This window comes from Zonotrichia albicollis, chromosome 19 (genome assembly GCF_047830755.1).
Source record: "Zonotrichia albicollis isolate bZonAlb1 chromosome 19, bZonAlb1.hap1, whole genome shotgun sequence".
NCBI lineage: Eukaryota > Metazoa > Chordata > Aves > Passeriformes > Passerellidae > Zonotrichia > Zonotrichia albicollis.
The window spans coordinates 7,201,246-7,224,785 of record NC_133837.1 but is presented as its reverse complement, the minus strand read 5'-3'; the positions used below and the strand labels follow the sequence as shown (position 1 = coordinate 7,224,785).

Here is a 23,540-nt window from a genome sequence, read left to right as displayed (position 1 = left end):
CCATAAACCGCAGCCATGTCTACGGACGCGGAGATGGCCATCTTTGGGGAGGCGGCTCCTTACCTCCGAAAGTCAGAGAAGGAGAGAATTGCAGCCCAGAACAAACCTTTTGATGCCAAGACATCTGTCTTCGTGGTACATGCAAAGGAATCCTTTGTGAAAGGGACAATCACGAGCAAGGAATCAGGCAAAGTCACTGTCAAGACTGAAGGGGGAGAGGTGAGTCAAAAATAAGAGTCAAAGAAATCATTTGATCCCCACTCTGGATTTTTAGCTGACATGTGTATCCTTCTTCCACTGACAGACCCTGACTGTGAAAGAAGATCAAATCTTCTCCATGAACCCTCCCAAGTATGACAAAATTGAGGACATGGCCATGATGACCCACCTGCACGAACCCGCTGTGCTGTACAACCTCAAAGAGCGTTACGCAGCCTGGATGATCTACGTAAGTGGCAGCAGCAGCTTCCTCTGGGCAGCCTCAGGAGCTGCTGGGCCAGGCTCAGGGCAAGGCAATGTGCTGTGTCCCTTCCTTGCAGACCTACTCAGGTCTCTTCTGCGTCACTGTCAACCCCTACAAGTGGCTGCCGGTGTACAACCCCGAGGTGGTGTTGGCCTACCGAGGCAAGAAGCGCCAGGAGGCCCCTCCACACATCTTCTCCATCTCTGACAACGCCTATCAGTTCATGCTGACTGGTGAGTGACTCTGTCTAGTCTCAGAGGCATTGGACCATTATATTCTTTTAAGGGATACCCTGTCTCAGCAAACTGAAGAGACTTTTTCAAAGTTTTCTTGGATCTGACATATGCATCTGTTGGAGTTTGCTATCTTCATAGTGTTCTTTCTACTCTTTTAAATGAAAGATATCTCTGCACTCAGTGATGTGCTTCACTTGTTTAAGTGCAGCTGACATCAGGCAAAAGATTAGACTTACCTGACTATGTTTCATTCTTCCTCTGTTGTTTCACTGAGTTTTAAGTACTGTGTTTCTGCCTTGTTCACAGATCGGGAGAACCAGTCCATCCTGATCACGTAGGTACCCCCCCTGCACGGGTCCCTGCGGGGCTGCCCGGTGCCAGGGCCCCTCCTGCCTGACCACGCACCCTCTGCTTCTCTCTTGGCTTTGGCAGCGGAGAATCCGGGGCCGGGAAGACTGTGAACACCAAGCGTGTCATCCAGTACTTTGCAACAATTGCAGCTAGTGGAGACAAGAAAAAGGAAGAACAATCATCAGGCAAAATGCAGGTAATTTAGTAGATACATGTTGGGATCAATACTTTCCTTTCTGCCTGACATGATTTTTGAAAAGGATAACTAGCACTGATTATCACCCTGCAGGGAACGCTTGAGGATCAAATCATCAGCGCCAACCCACTGCTGGAGGCCTTTGGAAATGCCAAGACTGTGAGGAACGACAACTCCTCACGCTTTGTGAGTTGATTAACAAAATAATTCCTGTAACATAGTAAACAGGAGTTTATGTCAGTATTGTTTTCTGTTCAGCCATCATGTTTTCAAGAGTAAAACTGAAATTTCTAACCACAGCTTTGCCGCTTATACTAAAGATCATTTTCCAGATTTCACAACACAAAAAATTAATTCTGTTTTAGATTAAAATGCAAATAATACCATGTTATGTGGTGTTTCTCCTAGAACATACTGTAATGTTAAAAAAGAGCTCTGTTTATTTTTACTTTATACTTATTTTCTAAGAGACAGATAAATTGCAGGAAAAAAGGGAATGAGGCTAGGAGAGATGAAAGAAAGAGAGAGAGAGAAAGAAAGAAAGAAAGAAAGAGAAAGAGATTTTCTAATTGAATATTTGCTGTATTTCAGATTTAATTAATCAGAAATGAAGTTGTTTATTAGATCACAATTCAGATATAAGCAGCTCAACTACTTAAATTGATATTTCCATATCATTAAGGTAACTCCTGTCTGTATGCAGGGATATAGTTAGAATAATTTGTTGAATGAATTTCACACATTCCTTCTCATTTGTACACTCAGCATACTTAAAATACAGTTTTGCCACTGCTGATTATTTTCATGGTCAAAAATGAAAAAGATACCTTTATGTTATGGTGCAAATACAGAGATTTTAAGAAAATGTCTCTAAGTAGAAAACTTGTACCAACTTCTTTATTTCAGATATAGTTTCTATGTTGTACATCTTAAAACACTTTTATTCCTTTAAAGGGCAAATTCATCAGAATCCATTTTGGTGCCACAGGAAAACTGGCTTCTGCAGATATCGAAACATGTAAGACACTTCACAGCAGTTCCCAATCCATCCATTCCCCCATCCATACAACATCATCTGTACTGCCTTCCCTGTTTTCTTCCCATCTTCTCTCTTTTCTTTTTCTTTTGCTATTTCTTCTTGTTTCTAACCAAATTTTCCCTCCAGATCTGCTGGAGAAGTCCAGAGTCACTTTCCAGCTCAAGGCAGAAAGGAGCTACCACATCTTTTATCAGATCATGTCCAACAAGAAGCCGGAGCTAATTGGTAGGAAGAATTACTAACTTGAAGGAAGATTGCTGAGTTTCTGCTCACACTGTTACTTGTAGGCTAAACTAAGCCTACATGACCCATCCTTTTATTTTCAGACATGCTCCTCATCACTACCAACCCCTATGACTACCAGTTTGTGAGTCAAGGCGAGATCACTGTCGCCAGCATTAATGACCAGGAGGAGTTGATGGCTACAGATGTAAGTAGCAATTCAGAGTATTGCAACAATTGGAATCTCCCAGACAAATGTTTTACTTTACTGTTCCTTTTTCAGAGTGCCATTGACATCCTGGGCTTCAGTGCTGATGAGAAAACAGCCATCTACAAGCTGACAGGGGCTGTCATGCACTATGGGAACCTGAAGTTCAAGCAGAAGCAACGAGAGGAGCAGGCAGAGCCTGATGGCACAGAAGGTATCAGCAAAATCTTTGACTGACCTGTTAGAAAAAGAAGTGGCAATAATAAATATGTGTAATAAATAATAAAATTTGGAAGATGGAGTAGAAATGTGTTTAGGTGAGATGGTGCATAGGTATGAAACTGTCATCCAAAATGCACTCTTTCTTCAATTACCACTCATCATTATCTGCACTACCGACTGCATATATGTCCAAAAATCTCTCCTGAGCTACCATTCTGAATCAGCATAACTTGCTTATGTGCTGAGACCCACTGAGAAAGAAAAGATTTTTTTGAAAAAAACTTGTTTCTGCTTGATACTTAAAGAAAATAAAGGTATTTTATTTCATTATAGAACTTCTACTTCTTAAATCACTTTTTAGGGCAAAATTACTCATGAATTCCTGGAATAATTTTTCATAAATACATTGTTTCTAGAAGTTTCTGTGAAGATTTTTAAAGGCAAATATACTCTTTAGATATAAAACATTCAATGCAAAGATGATTTCAATTGAATAATTATGTCATGGTTCCTCTGAGAGCCAGTAAGCAAAATTTGATCACAAGAACATTAAATATTGCAGCTGTTTTGCGAAGGGTTCATCACTCAAAGTGCTGCATGTCTTGCTATCCTTTATTTAAATCTCCTTGTTCTTGTACTTAGTTGCTGACAAGGCTGCCTACCTGATGGGTCTGAACTCAGCAGACCTGCTTAAGGCCCTCTGCTACCCCCGAGTCAAGGTGGGAAATGAATACGTGACCAAGGGCCAAACTGTGCAGCAGGTAACAACAACCACTTGGTGACTGGGAACCTCTGACTTGAATCACTTACTATTTGCTCTGTAAATTGTATTTTTCCCACTTCATTCTCCTTTGGTTTAGGTATACAATTCAGTGGGTGCCCTGGCAAAGGCTGTCTATGAGAAGATGTTCCTGTGGATGGTTGTTCGCATCAACGAACAGCTGGACACGAAGCAGCCCAGGCAGTACTTCATTGGTGTGCTGGACATTGCTGGCTTTGAGATCTTTGATGTAAGTAAGATTTTAGGTTTGAGGGCTGCTCTTGAAGGGAAGGATGGTTATATCAGAGGACTTGTAAGTAATACTTCTCTGAATATTTAACATGCTAGTCATTTGTGATTTTACGTAGGAAAAAAACCAACTCATTTTCTTCTCTAGGAGAAAACAAAATCCTCAAAAGCTCCATCAGTACAAGCACAGAGTCGTGTTGTTTGTGCAGAAGCAGCAAATAGAATTTTATATGTTGTAATAATACAACTGTTTGAGTTTAATGTTAAGGATTAAATGACCCAAAATAATTCCAATAAATTTATAAAAGAGCTTCTGTAGCAGAGCTAGGAGATGCATTTCCAAATATATAATGAGTTAAGGATGTTCAAAATGTTTAAAGAACCAAGGAATGAATAGTTATTTGTTTAATCAGAGATATCAAGGGTTTTCAATTTGGAGACAAGAGCATGCACTCATCTTGCTTGGTGAATAAAAAAATGCCAAAGTATTGTATTAATTTTATCAGATTCACTAAAAAAATCTGCTCTGAAAAAAATCCCTGATTTTCATTATACCGGTATTTCTTTCTGGAGCTGCATATAAGTTCTGTTATGGTGACGTCCTGGTAATACAGTTGTGTTTTGACTGGGGATATTTATAAAGGGTGGAGGAGAATGATGAAGAATTTTGCATACTGATGAGGGTTTGTTGTTGTGGTTTTTTCCACTGGGCAGTTCAACAGCCTGGAGCAGCTGTGCATCAACTTCACCAATGAGAAACTGCAACAGTTCTTCAACCACCACATGTTCGTGCTGGAGCAGGAGGAGTACAAGAAGGAGGGCATTGAATGGGAGTTCATTGACTTTGGCATGGACCTGGCTGCCTGCATTGAGCTCATTGAGAAGGTATGTTTTTAATTCAAGATCTCATTGCTTTAAATTTCCAGTAGTTGGATTCTTGTATTTGGTTTTAAGTGCAGAAATACATCTTGACCTGTACTATTGCTAATTATGCATTATAGATATTAGAAAGTCCACTGAAAACTATAGAAGTAATTCTCACAGATTCTCTGCATGGAAGGCATCTAATTTGTTTGGCTAAAGGATATTATCTTCAAAAGCACAGGGCAGTTTCTAAAGTAAATAGAAAACATTTTCTTCGGACTCTAGAATAAAGTTATCTGGAAATTAATACAGTTATCTGTAATGGTTCTGTATGGTTCACACCAAAGCAAGTACAGTGTCTGACCTCTGAGAGGAAGAAACAGAGATTTCTTGTAGTTCCTTATAATTTGAGGCGCTGATTGAAAATTCAAATACACAAGTTAATATGTGATGGATACATTTGTGAAAAAAACTTTAAAATATTCTTTCTCCTCATGAACTTTAACATCGTCATTGGCATAGAAAACATTCTGAATCACGATGCCAAAGTGCAAATCAAGCAGGTGAATCTTTTAAACTCTTTTTTAGAAATAAATTTTCTACATGGCAAAGTTTATTTTTCAGCTTCCTGTCTTTTACTACATGCACTATGAGACCAAGCCATAATCATATATTCTACTGGCATTCTCTCTTGTTTATTGAACTATCTTCCAGCCCATGGGCATCTTCTCCATCCTGGAAGAGGAGTGCATGTTCCCCAAGGCAACTGACACCTCTTTCAAGAACAAGCTCTATGACCAGCACCTGGGCAAGTCCAGCAACTTCCAGAAGCCCAAGCCTGCCAAAGGCAAGGCTGAGGCCCACTTCTCCCTGGTGCACTATGCTGGCACAGTGGATTACAACATCACTGGGTGGCTGGAGAAGAACAAGGACCCTCTGAATGAAACTGTCATTGGGCTGTACCAGAAATCATCTGTGAAGACGCTGGCTTTACTCTTTGCTTCTTATGGTGGAGGAGAAGCAGGTTATTTTTCTAAATTTTCTTTTTCAACAATTCGGATATGTAAAGATATAGCAAAAAAGGTTATATGGGTATATTAAAAAACTATTTTTTTCATTTTAAGAGGCTAGTGGTGGTGGTGGTGGCGGCAAGAAGGGAGGCAAGAAGAAGGGTTCTTCTTTCCAGACTGTCTCAGCTCTTTTCCGGGTAAAGTATGGATTCATTTTCTATAAAGTAACATGAACAAAATGTCCAAACTGAGCGAAATGCACTCAGATTTGTGTTCTGGCATTGGTTTTATAGAGAAGCGATACTAAGTCTGAAGTGCATTCCATAGTTAATTTTGTTCAAATTTAGGAATAAGTCTTCATTTGGCTCTTTGAATTTCTCGTAAAAGTTTACTCCCATTTTTTGGGAATTTTTTTTTGAGAATCTGTCATGAAATATAAATATAAATATAAATATTCATCCCCAAAGGGTTTGTGTTAATATATTTATAATGTAGTGTTTTACTTCTTCCAGAAAAAGGCGATGAATTTTAAAAACTTTTTAATGAGAATACTTCTCAACAAAAAGTATATAGAAGGTTTCATTAAATCTAGATGTCAAATTTTAAGCTTCTTCTAATATTTATTATATTAGTTTCTTGGCATTTAGGTACAAAGTATGCAAAAGTAAATTTCCTTCATCTAAACTACTATGCATGATCCCACAGGAGAATCTGAACAAGCTGATGACCAATCTGCGGAGCACTCACCCCCACTTTGTGCGCTGCATCATCCCCAATGAGACTAAAACACCTGGTAAGAAGCCCAAGATGAAAGATCCTTGCTCTGATACATCCATTCCCCTCTGCAATGCAATCTGTGCCCCTCATCTGTGCTCTACATTGTCAGGTGCCATGGAGCACGAGCTGGTGCTGCACCAGCTGCGCTGTAACGGCGTGCTGGAAGGGATCAGGATCTGCAGGAAAGGGTTCCCCAGCAGAGTCCTCTATGCTGACTTCAAACAGAGGTGAGAGCTATGAAATGAAGAGATAAGTCAGGTGTCCTTACCAACTGCTCTCTGTCACACAACCGAGCTTTACCAGGGTCTTTAAGTATGGAGAGATGAAATTCCAACTTTCTCAGCCTTGTTCTGCTGCAAACATTGCTCTTGGTTTCAGTAAAGAGAACATTCTTATGACTGGACACTGTCTTCCTCCTATTTCCTCCGATTTCACAGATACAAGGTGCTTAATGCTAGTGCCATCCCTGAGGGACAGTTCATCGATAGCAAGAAGGCTTCTGAGAAGCTTCTTAGTTCAATCGATGTGGATCACACCCAGTACAAATTTGGACACACCAAGGTACAAACACCCCCATTCACTGCCTGCCTGGGCTTTGCTCTCTCCATCTGACAGTGATGTGCTGCAACGTTTTCTCTCTCAAGGTGTTCTTCAAAGCTGGGCTGATAGGGGTCCTGGAAGAGATGAGGGATGAGAAGCTGGCACAGCTCATCACCCGCACCCAGGCCAGATGCAGGGGCTTCCTGGCGAGGGTGGAGTACCAGAGGATGGTGGAGCGCAGGTACACCTTCCTCTTCTTCAGTTAAAGTCATTTTGCTCATGGAAAAGTGTTGACACTTGTCAAACTGAGAATATTCATTGTACATTTTAATTATGTCTCAGGGAATCCATCTTCTGCATCCAGTACAACATTCGTGCATTCATGAATGTCAAACACTGGCCATGGATGAAGCTGTTCTTCAAGATCAAGCCCTTGCTGAAGAGTGCAGAGTCTGAGAAGGAGATGGCCAACATGAAGGAAGAATTTGAGAAAACCAAGGAAGAACTTGCAAAGTCTGAGGCAAAGCGGAAGGAGATGGAGGAGAAAATGGCCTCACTGATGAAGGAGAAGAATGACCTGCAGCTCCAAGTGCAGGCTGTGAGTAACATATTTCTATACTTTTATAAGTAAATATGATCTAACACTCCTTTCTTAATACACTCTCAAATTATATATAAAGCCTTCTAAAATACTTTCAGCCTAATACCATGTAACTAAAGACCACATTCTTTCTTCATGCAATCTTACTGTTGCGAGCTGTAATTTTAAAAGTATGAGCTTTTAGTCTTCATAACTACATGTGTCTGTGTGAGTTCATAAAGCTATTTGAGAGACATTATGTGAGACATAAAGCCTTATTGTGGTCACTGTAGTTTATCTAGTAGAGCAGAGACAGTAGCTTGACTGATCTACTACTCTGCCTTAACTTTCATCAAAACGAAGAGCTGTTTACAATTTCTTATAGCAGATGTCATCTCAACTCCTGCAGCTACTACTTCCAGAAAACAGAGATATCCATAACAACTTACAATACAAGCATCATCACTATATGTCTGTCTCCAATGTCTTTTGGCCTCCCACAACCATAAAAAATATTTTGGCAATACCCTGGAGCTGAAATGTCTGTTTCAGGGAATGATGAATCTCATTCTATTGTCCACTGACACCAATGGCTGAGTACAAAGCTACTAAATGGAGTTTCAAATATTTCCTTGGAGGCAGAGGTACTTACATTTCTCAACACTTCCACATAAATCTGAGTATTGTATAATAAGACACAACCACATTCTAAAGGAGAAAATGAAAACATCAGTTAAATCTAAGTGACTTTCTTATATACCCAAAATAAATAGGTTGAAATGAAATGTAGCTAAACAGAGCTGTACTAAAGATGCAAAAGGTCCAACAAAAAAACTAACTAAAACCATTTCTAGATTTGTAGTTTCCAAGGTAATTGCACAGTGTGTTTTTCCCTGAAAGTAATTTGAAAGTCTTGGCAATTCCCATAGCTTCCTTCAGTACTAAATAGTATTTTCTGGATTTTCCCACCAGGAAGCTGATGCTTTGGCTGATGCTGAGGAAAGGTGTGACCAGCTCATCAAAACCAAAATCCAGCTGGAAGCCAAAGTCAAGGAGGTGACTGAAAGGGCAGAGGATGAAGAGGAAATCAATGCTGAGTTGACAGCCAAGAAGAGGAAGCTGGAGGATGAATGTTCAGAGTTGAAGAAAGATATTGATGACCTTGAGCTAACACTGGCCAAGGTGGAGAAGGAAAAACATGCCACTGAAAACAAGGTACTCACATTGGCAGTCACATAAAGGGTCATGAAATTACAGACTCGGAGTAAAAGGCAACTTACCAAAAGACATGTTGACTTTTGAAAATCTTCAGCTGTGCGCCTCTGAGCATCCAAAATATAAATCAAACATAAAACCAGTGAACATGTTTACTTCCAAATTTTAAAACATGCATATATTTGTAGGTGAAAAACCTGACTGAGGAGATGGCAGCTCTGGACGAGACAATTGCCAAGCTGACAAAGGAGAAGAAAGCCCTCCAAGAGGCACATCAGCAGACCCTGGATGACCTGCAGGCAGAGGAAGACAAAGTCAATACTCTGACCAAAGCCAAGACCAAGCTGGAACAGCAAGTGGATGATGTAAGCACACAGACATAGAGCAGGAAGAGGGCAGGTATGGAGTTCAAGCTGTCTGGCAGAGCCCTGATGGTCTTGTTGTGTTCAGCTGGAAGGGTCCCTGGAGCAAGAGAAGAAACTGCGCATGGACCTGGAGAGAGCAAAGAGGAAACTGGAAGGAGACCTGAAGCTGGCCCAGGACAGCATCATGGATTTGGAGAATGACAAGCAGCAGCTGGATGAGAAACTGAAGAAGTAAGTGTGGCTCTGGGGCCCGTGAGTGCTGGGCTGCAGCACTTGTCTTGTTTCTTGGAGCTCTAACACAGTTCACTTGTCCCAAAGGAAAGACTTTGAAATCAGCCAGATCCAGGGCAAGATCGAGGATGAACAGGCCTTGGGCATGCAACTTCAGAAGAAGATCAAGGAGCTGCAGGCAAGTCTCTGTGCCTTTCCCTGCCTTGCTCAGGCTCAGCTCAGGCAGGAGGAGGGCACGGCTGTGAAGGGTCCCTGCTGTTCTGCAGGCACGCATTGAGGAGCTGGAGGAGGAAATTGAGGCAGAGCGAACCTCTCGCGCTAAAGCGGAGAAGCATCGCGCTGACCTGTCCAGGGAGCTGGAGGAGATCAGCGAGCGCCTGGAAGAAGCAGGAGGGGCCACAGCAGCTCAGGTGGAGATGAACAAGAAGCGTGAGGCAGAGTTCCAGAAGATGCGCCGTGACCTGGAAGAGGCCACGCTGCAGCACGAAGCCACGGCTGCCGCCCTGCGCAAGAAGCACGCGGACAGCACAGCTGAGCTGGGCGAGCAGATCGACAACCTGCAACGCGTGAAGCAGAAGCTAGAAAAGGAGAAGAGTGAGATGAAGATGGAGATTGATGACTTGGCCAGCAACATGGAGTCTGTCTCCAAAGCCAAGGTAGGGAAAAATATAAAAAAAACATGAATATAAATAATGTTGAAGTATATCCTTTAAAATTATGGACAGATTACCAACTAACTCATGTCTGTGTATGGAACTTGTCTCTAACCTTCTAACTCCAAGAAAAAGTCTATAACTTGCAAGTTGTTTCACTTTTCTCTGGTTAGAATCCTGCTGTTCATAAGAAGGCATCTAGATACTAATCTTCTTTCATTCTCTGTGGTCTCCACAGGCCAACCTGGAGAAGATGTGCCGCACTCTGGAAGATCAGCTGAGTGAGATTAAGACCAAGGAAGAGGAGCATCAGCGCATGATCAATGACCTCAATGCTCAAAGAGCTCGTCTGCAGACAGAAGCAGGTTAGAGAGACTCCATTATGTTTTTGCATGACTCCTAAACCAGCTTCTTTGGGTCATAAATTACAATTAGAATATTTTCTTATATGTTTGCTTCCCCAGGTGAATTTTCACGCCAGGCAGATGAGAAAGATGCTCTGATTTCTCAGCTGTCAAGAGGCAAACAGGCTTTCACCCAACAGATTGAGGAACTGAAGAGGCATCTAGAGGAAGAAATTAAGGTTATTCCTGATTTCTTAGCGCTGGCCATTGACTATGCCTGTAGCTTTACATAGCCTAGTGGGGACAGGATCTGCTTAGCGCAAGCCATCCTGGGGGATAGTTTTTCTTTGTGCAATAGGTTTGATTAATAGATTTTTGTCACCAGTCTTACATCTGTTCTTCATTGCAAACATTCCTCCAGCAGTCATGTTTGTAGTGTGAAGTTAATTCATTGGAAGAGATTTCACGAGGTATTACCACTCCTTGATGCAACCCAACTCTCCATCTAGGCCAAGAATGCCCTGGCCCACGCCCTGCAGTCTGCTCGCCATGACTGTGACTTGCTCCGGGAACAATATGAGGAGGAGCAGGAGGCCAAGGGGGAGCTGCAGCGAGCCCTGTCCAAGGCCAACAGTGAAGTGGCCCAGTGGAGAACCAAATACGAGACAGACGCGATTCAGCGCACGGAGGAGCTTGAGGAGGCCAAGTACGTGGGGAAGCAGAATGGGAAATAACGAGAGAAGACTGAAACTGGTCTTGGGAAATTGGAATCTCTGAGAGTGGGCTAAGTCAAGAATGGGATGAAGGCAATAATATAGATTTGTAAAAAAAAAGGAGAGAGAGGAAGGCAGAGAAAAAATGGAGATAGGAAGGGAAAACATAGGCTTTAGGACTAGAAGTGCTACGACAGGCCTAATAGGTGATAGGACACAGCAAAGTATGGATCCTTATATATCTGTGAAAAGTGCGCAGTTCAAAACCCTTAACGTGACCAGCTGACCTCTCATGACAGTATAGAACTGATGTCTTTCCAAGCTCTAATGTGCAACTGTGCTTGTCGCCTCCCAGGAAGAAGCTGGCCCAGCGCCTGCAGGATGCAGAGGAGCATGTTGAGGCTGTCAATGCCAAATGTGCCTCCCTGGAAAAGACAAAGCAGAGGCTGCAGAATGAAGTGGAGGACCTGATGATTGATGTGGAGAGATCCAATGCTGCCTGTGCTGCTCTGGATAAGAAGCAGAAGAACTTTGACAAGGTCTTTTGGCCACCAGCACTCCTGGCCAGAGCAGGGCCCCGTGATGGCCACAGCCCTAGTCACCCCCTGTTTCTCTTCAGATCCTGGCAGAATGGAAGCAGAAGTATGAGGAAACACAGGCTGAGCTGGAGGCCTCGCAGAAGGAGTCGCGCTCTCTGAGCACGGAGCTGTTCAAGATGAAGAATGCCTATGAGGAGTCCTTGGACCACCTGGAAACAATGAAGCGGGAGAACAAGAACCTGCAGCGTAAGTCCCTGGCCCTCTGCTCCTCCCTGGCCTTTCTCACAAGCTTGTCTATCTGCCAGGCTTAACAGCCCTGGGCCTGCAGGCATAAGATCTTGCCTGGCACCTTGTTGCACCAGAGCCTTTCACCATTCAGCTCACTGCCTGACCATGGCACTTTTCTCCTTTACTTGCAGAGGAGATTTCCGACCTCACGGAGCAGATTGCAGAGGGAGGAAAGGCGATTCATGAGCTGGAGAAAGTGAAGAAGCAGATTGAGCAGGAGAAATCTGAAATCCAGGCTGCTCTGGAGGAAGCTGAGGTACATGAAAACAACCACTGGCATGTGTAGTAAATAAATGAGGAAATAGGCCTTAAAAGGCCTGGAACATAGTTACCCTCTGTTCTGGCTGAGGAGTGCAGCTGAGATTTCTGAAAATATTTTTGATATTATCAATGTTTGTGTCCACTTGTTCAGGCCTCCCTGGAACATGAGGAGGGGAAGATCCTGCGCCTGCAGCTTGAGCTCAACCAGGTGAAGGCTGAGATTGACAGGAAGATAGCAGAGAAAGATGAGGAGATTGATCAAATGAAGAGAAACCACCTGCGAATTGTGGAGTCCATGCAAAGCACTCTGGATGCTGAGATCAGGAGCCGCAATGAAGCCCTGAGGCTGAAGAAGAAGATGGAGGGAGACCTGAATGAAATGGAGATCCAGCTGAGCCATGCCAATCGTGTGGCTGCAGAGGCACAGAAGAATCTGAGAAACACCCAGGCTGTGCTCAAGGTATGTTGCACTAAGAATGTGCACTTTGGGTTTTACTTTGTTCAATACTGGCTGCTGCAGTCCTCTAGATACATTCTAGTTCCTTAATGACTCTCCTTAACTGAAGAGCCCAGAACTGGATGCAGTACTCAATGTGAGGCCATACAAAACAGGAACTGAGCTCCAGCTCTGCCTTGGCTTTCATAATACTATCCTCACACATCCTGGTAGCATCCTTATATTCTTCCAAAGGCAGTTGCTGCTTGTTCTACCATCAATGCGTTTCCTTTTTACACTTCAGTTTGACCTGAAGGTCCTTGCTCAGCCATGCTGATCTCCCTCTCTTTCCTGATTGCTTACACATGTGAATTGAGAGCTCCTGCACGCCAGGAAAAGCATTCTTAACTAAGTTTTTCTTCTTTATTCTTGAGAGGACTTTCTCCAGGGTTTACCATCCAGGAATTCCTTGAGAAACTCAAGTCCAGTCTCATAAAATTCAGGGACTTAACTTTGCTCTTCAGCTGTCCCAGATTCTCATGAATCAACCTCCAACTGACTTATCTAAGATACTGTGCAGAGATGGACAATAAGTCCACATATAAATATATCCCTATAATTATATATATTATACTACCATAATCATTATGGGACTGGTGGCAAATGCCATTGTGCAACAATGCTGCATCATCTTATAATTTCTCTTGATTCTTTGACTTATAATTTCTCTTTATTCTCAACAGGACACCCAGATACACTTGGATGATGCTATCAGGACACAGGATGACCTGAAGGAGCAGGTGGCCATGGTGGAGCGCAGAGCAAACCTGCTGCAGGCTGAAATTGAGGAGCTCCGGGCAGCCCTGGAGCAGACGGAGCGGTCAAGAAAAGTGGCTGAGCAGGAGCTTCTGGATGCAAGTGAGAGAGTTCAGCTCCTCCACACCCAGGTTAGATTCAAAATCTCATGGGCAATTTTCTTCCTTTATAGTTTTTCTTCTGTGTAAATTCCTAAATCAACTCCTGTACAAAAGTACTTTATCTGAACTAGAATTATTACACTCGTACAAAGAAATGGATTATGGCAATGGCAAAATGAGTAGGAGTGAATGTGCAGTCAGAAGAGTTGCTTCAAATATCAATAATCCTCTGCTATCTAGCTGTGTATGACCTGACAAGATACATAAGGAAGATATCAGATATTTATCAGATATACATCTAATGTCAGATATTTAGAGGAAAACTTTACATTGTAACAGTAAATTTGTTAAGTAATTGTTGTCTTTTGAAAATAACTGCACATAATTTTATTGTTCAACAGAACACAAGCCTGATCAACACCAAGAAGAAGCTGGAAACAGACATTGCCCAGATCCAGAGTGAAATGGAGGATACCATCCAGGAAGCCCGCAATGCTGAGGAGAAGGCCAAGAAGGCCATCACAGATGTGAGTTGGGCGCTCCTGGCATTGCTGATGGTGAATGCACTCTCCCAAAAATATCTCCCGTCCCAAAATGGCTTTGACCTTTTGCTCTGATCAGGCGGCCATGATGGCAGAAGAGCTGAAGAAGGAGCAGGACACCAGTGCCCACTTGGAGAGGATGAAGAAGAACCTGGACCAGACAGTGAAGGACCTGCAGCTTCGTCTGGATGAGGCCGAGCAGCTGGCACTGAAGGGAGGGAAGAAGCAGATCCAGAAGCTGGAGGCCAGGGTGTGTAGGGCTGGGGCTGTGCCTGAGTGAGCGTGTCCCTCCTTGGAGAGACATTGGCAGGGCAGCTGCAGGGCTGGGCTTGTCCTTGCAGGTGCGGGAGCTGGAAGGGGAGGTTGATGCTGAGCAGAAGCGCAGCGCTGAAGCCGTGAAGGGCGTGCGCAAGTACGAGCGCAGGGTGAAGGAACTCACCTACCAGGTAAGGCAGGAGCTCTCCTGCTCTCACTGGGCTTTCTCACAGTGAGTCACATTTTGCATACACCATCCCAAGGGGAATGGTTAAACTCACGAGTTGCAGAACCAAGAATTTACTCTCCTTTTCATTCGCCAAACATTTTAGTCTGAGGAAGACAGGAAGAATATTCTGAGGCTGCAGGATCTGGTGGACAAGCTGCAAATGAAAGTGAAATCTTACAAGAGACAAGCTGAGGAGGCTGTAAGTATTGCTTGGAGAGTGGAATGGGAATAATTCCATTAGGGCAGGACACACATTGAATGAAGCTGAATACCAGGAGGAAGGGTATTAAAGAAAGTCACAAGACACAACTGTTTTGGCCATGCTGCTTTGCTATCCTGTCAGGAGGCCTTGGTGAGCTCTGGGCACCCTGTAGTCAGGGACATTCATTAAGGGGAGATCTGCAGCCTGTTTCACACAGGAGGCCAGAGTAAACAAACCAGGGGCCACACCCAGTGACTGACAAGTTCCTGAATCTCTGCTACTAATCAGCAGCAGAAGGCTTCCTGGTCTTCCCAGCCCAGTAGGTTGCGCTGACAATTGGGCAGGAAGTAGTGTGAGAATAAGTACAGAAATGATAAATCAAAGGGGTCAAATTTATTCTCACGTGTGACACAGTCCTGGTGAAGCTTGTCCCAGTAGGGTCCTGAGAAGGGGAGGATGAGGAGCTCTGTGTGAGGCTGATGTGTGAGCAGAAGTGGGAGGGGAATGGAGATTTGCAGCCCCACAAGGCTGACTTGCAGCAGGAGTGAAACCCCTGCCCTGTGCTCCTGAGCCCTGATTCGCTCTGATCTCACAGGAGGAGCTGTCCAATGTGAACCTGTCCAAGTTCCGCAAGATCCAGCACGAGCTGGAGGAGGCCGAGGAGCGGGCTGACATTGCAGAGTCACAGGTCAACAAGCTCCGAGCCAAGAGCCGTGAGATTCATGGCAAGAAAATAGGAGAGGAAGAGTGAAAATTGCAGGAGGCCGCAAAGTGACCTGAGGGCTGCACAAAATGTGAGCCCTCTGTCCTTCTTCAAGTGTTCATAACCATGTCTATATGTAGAGAATAAAGAATGTAGATGTAGTCGCATACACAACGGTATCCGTGATTTTGGTCAATTCAGTTCTGCAGTTACACAACTTTGGGGCATTTTCAAATGAAATATTTATTTCACTTTAAGCCTTGCATACAGTACAGCTTTACTTATCCCATCTCCAGTATTCCTCCACTCTGTCTTACTCGCATTACCAAGATGGGAATAAGACTAATTTAATTTCCATTCTGGGAGAGGATCAGGACAAAGGCAGGACAAGCACCTTTTCTGTCCTAGCATAGAAAAAATTGTTTTTCCTTTTTGCATTTTGTTTCTGTATGGGTACAGTAGTCAGAGGTTCTCATTGATGGTCCCATTATCACTTGGGCAAATGGTATTGAGAGGGAAGTTTCCCCAAGGGAAAACATCTGTAGTCCCAAAAGCATCTGTATGTCTCCAAGTCCTTATGGAGGAACTTAGGCAAAGACTGATGTGTGCCTTAGAAGAAGGCAAGTGAAGGCCAGTAACTCTAGAGAGTGGTTGTTATTGAAGAAATTTAAAGATCATACAGCCTTATTAATAACTTCACAATATGGTGTTAACAATAAATTTCAAAGAAGAACAAATAATGTATTATTTGCATTAGAGGATATTGCAGTGCCTTACTTCCTCTGTGAGGCAGAATAGCCAATACTAATATGTTCCAGTTGTAAATTAAATTGAACTTAATGAACAGCTTGGTAGAAGTGTGAATAAGAAGACAAACCCCAAGCAGTGTAACATGTAGAGCCACCAGAACAAGTGGGAACAGCTGCACTACTGTATAGTATTTCCAGTACTAAAATGTATGAGTTTTTGTGCTAAGGAATAATTAAGAGTAATGTACAAATACAAAAAGATAAAAGAGCTGTTTTTCATCATGCACTGTAAGTCTTCAAGTGAAAATAATACTGAGAGCATTACAACTTGAAAGGAATCATAAAGTCTAACACTTTACAGAGACAAAAATTCATAGATGATGACAAACTGTGTCCTACCTGTCTGACTTGCAGCACTGGAGTGGAATGTTGATACCAACTGTATTTCAGCTGAACAGAAAAGAAACAAAACATCTACATAAGGTATACTGGTCTGAAGTCTTAAATGATGGGCTGTTTCCTGCAAGACAAGAGGCAATATTTAAAATAGAAAAAAATAGAAAAAACCCCACCTTGTAGCACTACTGGACCCAGGCACACTGCACAGCTGCCAAGGGCAGATTCCACATGCAGATACCATTCTCCATTTACCATTGTAAAGGAGACTTGGTTCCATCACACTACAAGAGCATTTGTGGGTCCCTCAAGGTTCCTAGCTAGCTGTACACCTCTTTATTTATGGAGAGTGTTTCAAGGAGCTGTGAAACTGTTAGGGAGAGGAGCTGAAGATGTTGGAAAGGAAATGATGAGAAAAGAGCAGTATTGAAGCCTTTTGCACTGCACCACAGCAGTCAGTGTTCTGGACAGGGAGGACCTCCTCCTCCCAAATACACTGAGATTTACACCCATAGAATCCTCCCATTTTATAACTAAATATGGAAGTAGTCTTCAAGGCAGCAGTTAAAAACATTTAAGGAAAAGATGACACTCTGTGTTGACTCTTGTGTCACTGTAAATGATGCACTTCAGAGACATCATCTCTATGTGTGAAGCTGTGAAAACTTCATCAGTGCCAGTGATATCTGGGCAACAAAGAAGGGAAATGACTCCTCTCCTTTTCCCTTCAAACAATATGCTCCTAAGACTTAGGTGGTATCTTTTTTCCAGACAAATCCTTACCTGCCACACCTTGAAAGACAGCAGTAGAATTTCTTTGTTCTAAAGAACATCTTTCTTTAAACAAACAAATAAACCCCAAAAACTTAATTCAAAAATCAGTGTGTTACAACTGTGGCTCAGTGAAAACATGGACAAGTATTTCCAGCTCCATCTGTACCTCTTTAGAGCTGCTGACAGAGCAGTAAATACCACAACTTTGGGGAGGTATTTCAATGCCCAAAATCCCTGTTCCCTTTGGACAATATTACAAGCATCCTCCAAAATGAACAAGCTGCTCTGACTGTGGAAGAATCAGGATGCATTTGAAGCACCTCAGACTCTTCGGCATCTTCTCTCTCTCACCTGTAAGAAATTCTGGCCTGAGGATTTCTTACTAATGCTCAGCTGATGAAAGGTAACATTGCAGGTTCCTTAAGAGACAGCACCTGTAGCCAGAATTCCAACTGCACAGGTGGGAGAGGGAGAGAAATCACACACATTGCCCTGTGCTGAGCTGGCCTTGCCACCAGCCAGCCTGGAAAGCAGGGCTGGAGTCTTGCTGGAATCAGACTGGAATATTAAAGGGATGAGAAAGGCTAACCAATTTCTCTTCAGTTTTGATTTGCTGCCTTGGCTGGAGGACAAGGAGTCATTTTGCATCAACACACTATTTCTGGAGTCAGGCTGCGTGTGATAGAAAATGTGCTGGTGCACAGGTAACTGATCTAGGAAGAAACATGGGCCCATAAGTGGCCTGAAGAAACATGGGCCCATAAGTGGCCTAAAGAAACAAGTCTCAGAGGAGTTTTAAAATAGATGCAACTGATGAGCTCCACCAGAGCTGCTGCCCCATGGGGACTATGGAGTTCTCTGACCTTCAACAGCTTGGGCATGGACAACTGTGTCCCCTGTGCACCAAAGCATCAGCACTTTAGGAGGCACTAAGACATTATATGTGAGTTATACCTCATCATCCTTCCCTTTTCCTTTCTCAGCACAAGCTGGATTTTTTTTCTTTCTAATACTGAACTTTGAACACTGATTTCTCTCATTTCTGCTTCACTTTCCAACATCTCTGACATTTCCAGGCACTAATCTTCCTCCCAATGGCTTATCAGTCCTTCCACCCTGCTCATCTTCTCTGTAACTGAAGCTCCAGTGTGTGGGGAAAAAAGTATCCCCTACATCACTCTGATATTATTTAGAGCACTGCTCAGATGTCATCTTCTCATGTTTGCTGGTAGAAGGAGAATGATTAGCTAACTGTGATGCAATTTCAAGAACTGTTTATCCTGACATTCCAGGTCACAGCTTTTACCTTCCTCTGCTCAGTGAAATGACACCTTCCTCTTCACAGCAGATAATCTGCCACTGCAGTTTTTCAGGAAGCCACTTGGAGTCCCCACTGAAAAAGGATGCCATCACCTTTACAAACATGTAAATCACAACAGTCCATACCACGAAAAGTAACACTTTGATTTCCATGTGCAAGATCACAAGCATAGCAACCAGTAAGACTAGAGGAAAAGAACTTGAAGAGTGAAAAGACACCAATTCATACAAATTAACAAACAGAAAAAAACAGCCTCAATCCCCTCTCCCCCCTCTAAAAAATCCCCACCTAAACAGCTGCTTCTGCCCCCAAATTCCACCAGCAGCATTACCAAGGGCTTTGTGCTCTACTACCCTAGATTTTAGCTCTCATCTCTCAAAGCCCATACAGTGAACATCCTGAACTGCTTTTCATCCCAAAGGATGTGTTCAAGTCTGTCATTATTATGAAAATTGACAACTTTCTTCAAGGTCAGTTCATGTGTCTTACTATTTTATTTTTTTTCATTCCCTGCACCGGTATGGATTAGGGATGCCTAATAGATCTGCAAACCATGTTTCTTTGCTGGGCAGCTCATCGCACCAGCCACAGTATGACACACAAACAGCCTGAAAGAAATACACTTTACTTTAGTCTGATCTGATTCTTACTGGTTTTTATATACAAAGTATGTCCTTACCATTGCAATGGTCCAGTGCTCAGCTAGGTCTTAGCAGAAGAGTAGGGATGAGAAGTTTTGCTCCAGCAGATCAGAGCATCAGTATTTGTTTTCAGCATGTGCTAATGCTCCTGGGAGCTCTCGTTTTACCCAGAGGCAGCAGAAATGCTGCTGCAGCAGTGTGAATATTCCCTGCCAGACAGTTAATCAGGGTCCACAGGGTGCACTGATGCTTCCAGCATGCCCTGTTCATATGACAGCGTGGCTGACTACAGCACTGGCAAGCTGCAGATCCCATGGGGAAGGTTTTGAATAGAATATCTGGTTTATCAGAAAATTTGAAGGAGTATAAAGCTGAAATGGAAATAGCGGTAGGTTTGTCTGTGTTACCTGTGAGGTTTTTGGAAAGCTCAGGAAAAAAATTGGAGAAGTCGGTGAATTTCTGGGAAAGAAGTCCCTCAAGGGCCACGAGGTTCCTGCAGGTCCTTCTCACAATGTGGGGGCTGTGGGGAGCAAGGTGGGGGGAACATTCTTCATCTTCCTTCAGGGCACATCCACACTAAACACCTTAATCCTTCCACCACATATCCCCTCACTTACACATGGATGGTTCTCCTCTGGCAAGACAAAGATCTACTCACCATCAAAACAGAACATAACTAACTGTTCACCAATCCATGAAACCTTCAAGATTAATCGCATTCTACTTTGAGAGGTTACCTCGGGACTGGGAATTATATTTAGGTAGTCCAAGGCTCAGGCACATGTAGTGAAAGCCCTGTATCAAAAATGTATGTAAAGTGTCATGATAACAAAGGCAGTTCCTTTTCACTGCCTGCCTGTAAGCAAAAAGCTGAAGTTCATCTATATCCCCTATTCTATCTGGAGGCTATTGTGAATCAAATTTATAACAGATTGACTAAATGATCCAGAATGGTGAGGAATTTTCAGTGAGGCTGGGGAAGTTTCTCCCACAAGTCATGCCAACCCTGAAGGCCTCTGTGAATCATGAGATTCCAGTGTTCTGCCCACTGAAATTTCATTCTGGAGTGGCTGCCATGGAGTGCTCCTGTGGCCATTGCAGGGACCAGACCATAGTTCAACATTTGGTGGGATCACGTCACAAGCTGGGGAGAAATTCTCTTCTACTGGGACCATACCTGCTCAGTTCCCCTTCAGGAGGGATTTCCAGGCCTGCCTTCATACACCATGCACACACCATGTATGGACTACAGTGAGGACTGGGAATGACAAAGTCTAGGGAAGGAATGACTGTCCAAAGGGCTGTGACCTTCTGCAAGACCTGCAACAGAGTCCACACTACAAGGAAGAGTGGATAAAGGCAGTTTGTCAAAAGCAGGCCAAGACAGATCAACCTGTCATCTTCAGCAGATGAGATTGTCCAGGCAAAGGAGCTGTGGCATTCCTGATCTAGCTGGATCAGAACAGCCAGGATTTGGAAAAAAATCCAGCAGGAAAACTGCTGTAAAGCTGGAAACCAGGCAGGGACTGAGCGCTGGGAGACTGGGGAAGGAGCACTTGCCACCAGACAGCCAATCTGCCAGCTGGTGCCCTTCAGCTAGCAGGGCTGCAGGGGCTTTTGCTGCTCAAAATATTCTGGCAGTGTCTGAGACAACGAGTGAATGACAAACATATTTGGCAAGTTCCTCTGGTTGCCTTGGCAGGAAGGCACCAACCTCCCTATTTCTTTTCTGTATTAGCCACACGTGTTACTTGCTCAGTGATGACAGAGAGGAAGTTTGATGGAAAGAAAATAAATCAAAATAAAAGGGAGAGTAACCAGCCAGAATGGTGCTGTTGGGATCAAAGTGTCCAGCTCAGTATATCCTCAGAAAAATATTGGTAAAATGTTTGGCACAGGGGAGCCAAATCTGTTTATCTGGGACATTTCCCAGGTCCAAATGAAGGGAACAGGCTGTCAAAGGGCAAACCACAGAAAAGTGCTCTTTCCTGAGTGAAATGAAGATGTGTTTGCACACAGAGCTCACCCTCATGTGGCAGTGCAGGTGGCAGGAGAGGTGGGAGGGGATTTGGTTCAAGGCAGGAGAAGGTGTGGGCAGACACTGCTGCCCCACAGCCTCAGACAGCATCATGGCGGAGCCACTGCAGGACAGGGCCCAGGGCTGGCCTGTAGGTCCTGGCAGGTCTGTCCCACCTCAAAGCAAGTGGGTGGGTGGCTCACTGGTGTCCCTTGGGTGCTGGTCAGGGGCAGAGGGAGGAGGAGTTCTGAAGGAAGAACATGAGGCCTGGCACATTTTGGAGAGAGAAGAAGCCAAATGACTGGGCCTCCTGGCAGGCCTGAAACACCACCAGCTGCCTTTGGGGTTTTTGAGGGGCCAGAAAGGTGCCGTATCAGAAAAAGGAGCAAATAGGGTGGCAGAAATGTGTGGCAGCTGGGCAGACATGGTGACCCTGAAGCAGATTGTCTCAGGTCTGGAGGAGAGCAAAGCTTTGGTGCATTGGGTGAGTTGAAGCTCAAGAATGTCTTGCCCTTACAGTAAACTTGGTGGTGACTGTGCAGGATATTTCTGTACCTTCAGGGTCTTTCCCCATGCCAGTACTGTGTTAGCTCATGAACTCAGCATTATCTTGTCTCTTGATGAAGTCTTACAGCACTCTTGTGACTTTCTCTGATTGTTGGAACCCTGGATGCTGAGACTTTTAATCGTTCTGTGCTCAAAGGCACAGACCCACAGTAAACACTACAATTGACCTGAGGCTGTGGAGAAGGCTTTCAAAATTGATTAATAGCACTAGGATTGTAGGTGTGTAGAAGTGTGTAATATCACAGGGTGGAAAACTCAGAGTTTGGGGTTTTAGAACATAGTAATAAATGTGGAGGAAGATCGAGGTTTTAGGCTGGAGGCAGGTTGTTCCTCTTTAACTACTTCCTCCTTCTTCACCTTCTTCTTCATGGGTTTAGGTGATGTTTTGTAATTGGGCAGAAAAGTCTGCATTGTGGGTTCTTTGCAATCAGTTATTGGGTTAAAAGAGAAAATAATCTGGGTGTCATTTCTTAATCGGATATTTTAGTCTTAAAAGATCTTGTAACAAGAGATTGTTGGCCATTTTTTGCCTTACTAATAAAAGGCACAGAACTCATGGTTTTGGGGCTGTTTTACTGATAAGAAATAATAAACACCTGAGTCCCAACATGAACTACTGTCTCAAGTGCCTTCACTCCTGACCTCGAGAAACCAGTATCTGATGATCTGAATTCTCTCCCATCCATTTCTCTAACAACCTCTCATCCCACCTCAGAATTTATATAGCATATAAATGTATTATAGATTTGTATTATTTAATATATAATATATAACATTTATGTTATTTAATTTCTATTATAAATTTATGTAGAATTTATATTTACCCCATTGTCACACAGCTTATATGGATCAAACATCAAGTTATCAGCTCTCATTTTAGCCTTCCGTACACACATACTTCAGGAAAACCAGTATTTTGCTTCTAGGAAGTGATTTGTGCCTTATTTGTGCCAGCATACTTTACAGGCATGGTGATTGTTAACATTCCACTTCCTAGCAAATATAAAAAAATGCATACTCAGTTTGCAGCCGCATTTACATCCAATTGATTCAGTTTTTACATGTCCTCATTTCAAGCTGGAGGCAATGTGCCACTGCCTGGGAGTCCAAATTTCTGGACATTAACTTGTTCCAGTTGTTTTTGCAAATACAACCTCAGTGCTGCATTTTCTGAATCTGTAATGTTTATATTTATGACAAATTCCATTCAGTTTTTGCAGTAAAATTGTAACTATTTTTCATCTTATCTGCAACCTTGTTCTCTGTGGATTTTTCTGTCATTGAGATCAGGAAGTTCACTTATAGGTCTTCAACGGCAATATGTGTTCTCTTTTTCTTTCTTTCTTTCTTTCTTTCTTTCTTTCTTTCTTTCTTTCTTTCTTTCTTTCTTTCTTTCTTTCTTTCTTTCTTTCTTTCTTTCTTTCTTTCTATATTTATTTATTTATTTATTAAGACATGTCTGTAG

At 43.2% G+C, this 23,540-nt stretch overlaps 1 protein-coding gene across 1 annotated transcript; it reads left to right on the top strand.

Annotated features, from left to right (window-relative positions):
• Positions 1-15,673, top strand: LOC102067811 (myosin heavy chain, skeletal muscle, adult). The gene is made up of 38 exons (XM_074555201.1): positions 1-219; positions 305-448; positions 540-696; positions 1,006-1,033; positions 1,132-1,246; positions 1,340-1,432; positions 2,201-2,264; positions 2,412-2,510; positions 2,612-2,715; positions 2,791-2,929; positions 3,580-3,698; positions 3,798-3,947; positions 4,661-4,831; positions 5,525-5,834; positions 5,935-6,017; positions 6,526-6,613; positions 6,707-6,824; positions 7,035-7,158; positions 7,242-7,378; positions 7,480-7,735; positions 8,690-8,932; positions 9,121-9,297; positions 9,383-9,528; positions 9,616-9,706; positions 9,795-10,184; positions 10,420-10,546; positions 10,646-10,764; positions 11,035-11,231; positions 11,594-11,777; positions 11,858-12,023; positions 12,197-12,321; positions 12,478-12,786; positions 13,506-13,709; positions 14,081-14,206; positions 14,301-14,471; positions 14,563-14,667; positions 14,809-14,904; positions 15,503-15,673. The coding sequence occupies exons 1-38, from the start codon at positions 16-18 to the stop codon at positions 15,656-15,658; spliced, it is 5,835 nt and encodes a 1,944-aa protein (XP_074411302.1). The 5' UTR covers positions 1-15; the 3' UTR covers positions 15,659-15,673.
• Positions 15,674-23,540: the final 7,867 nt, after the last annotated feature.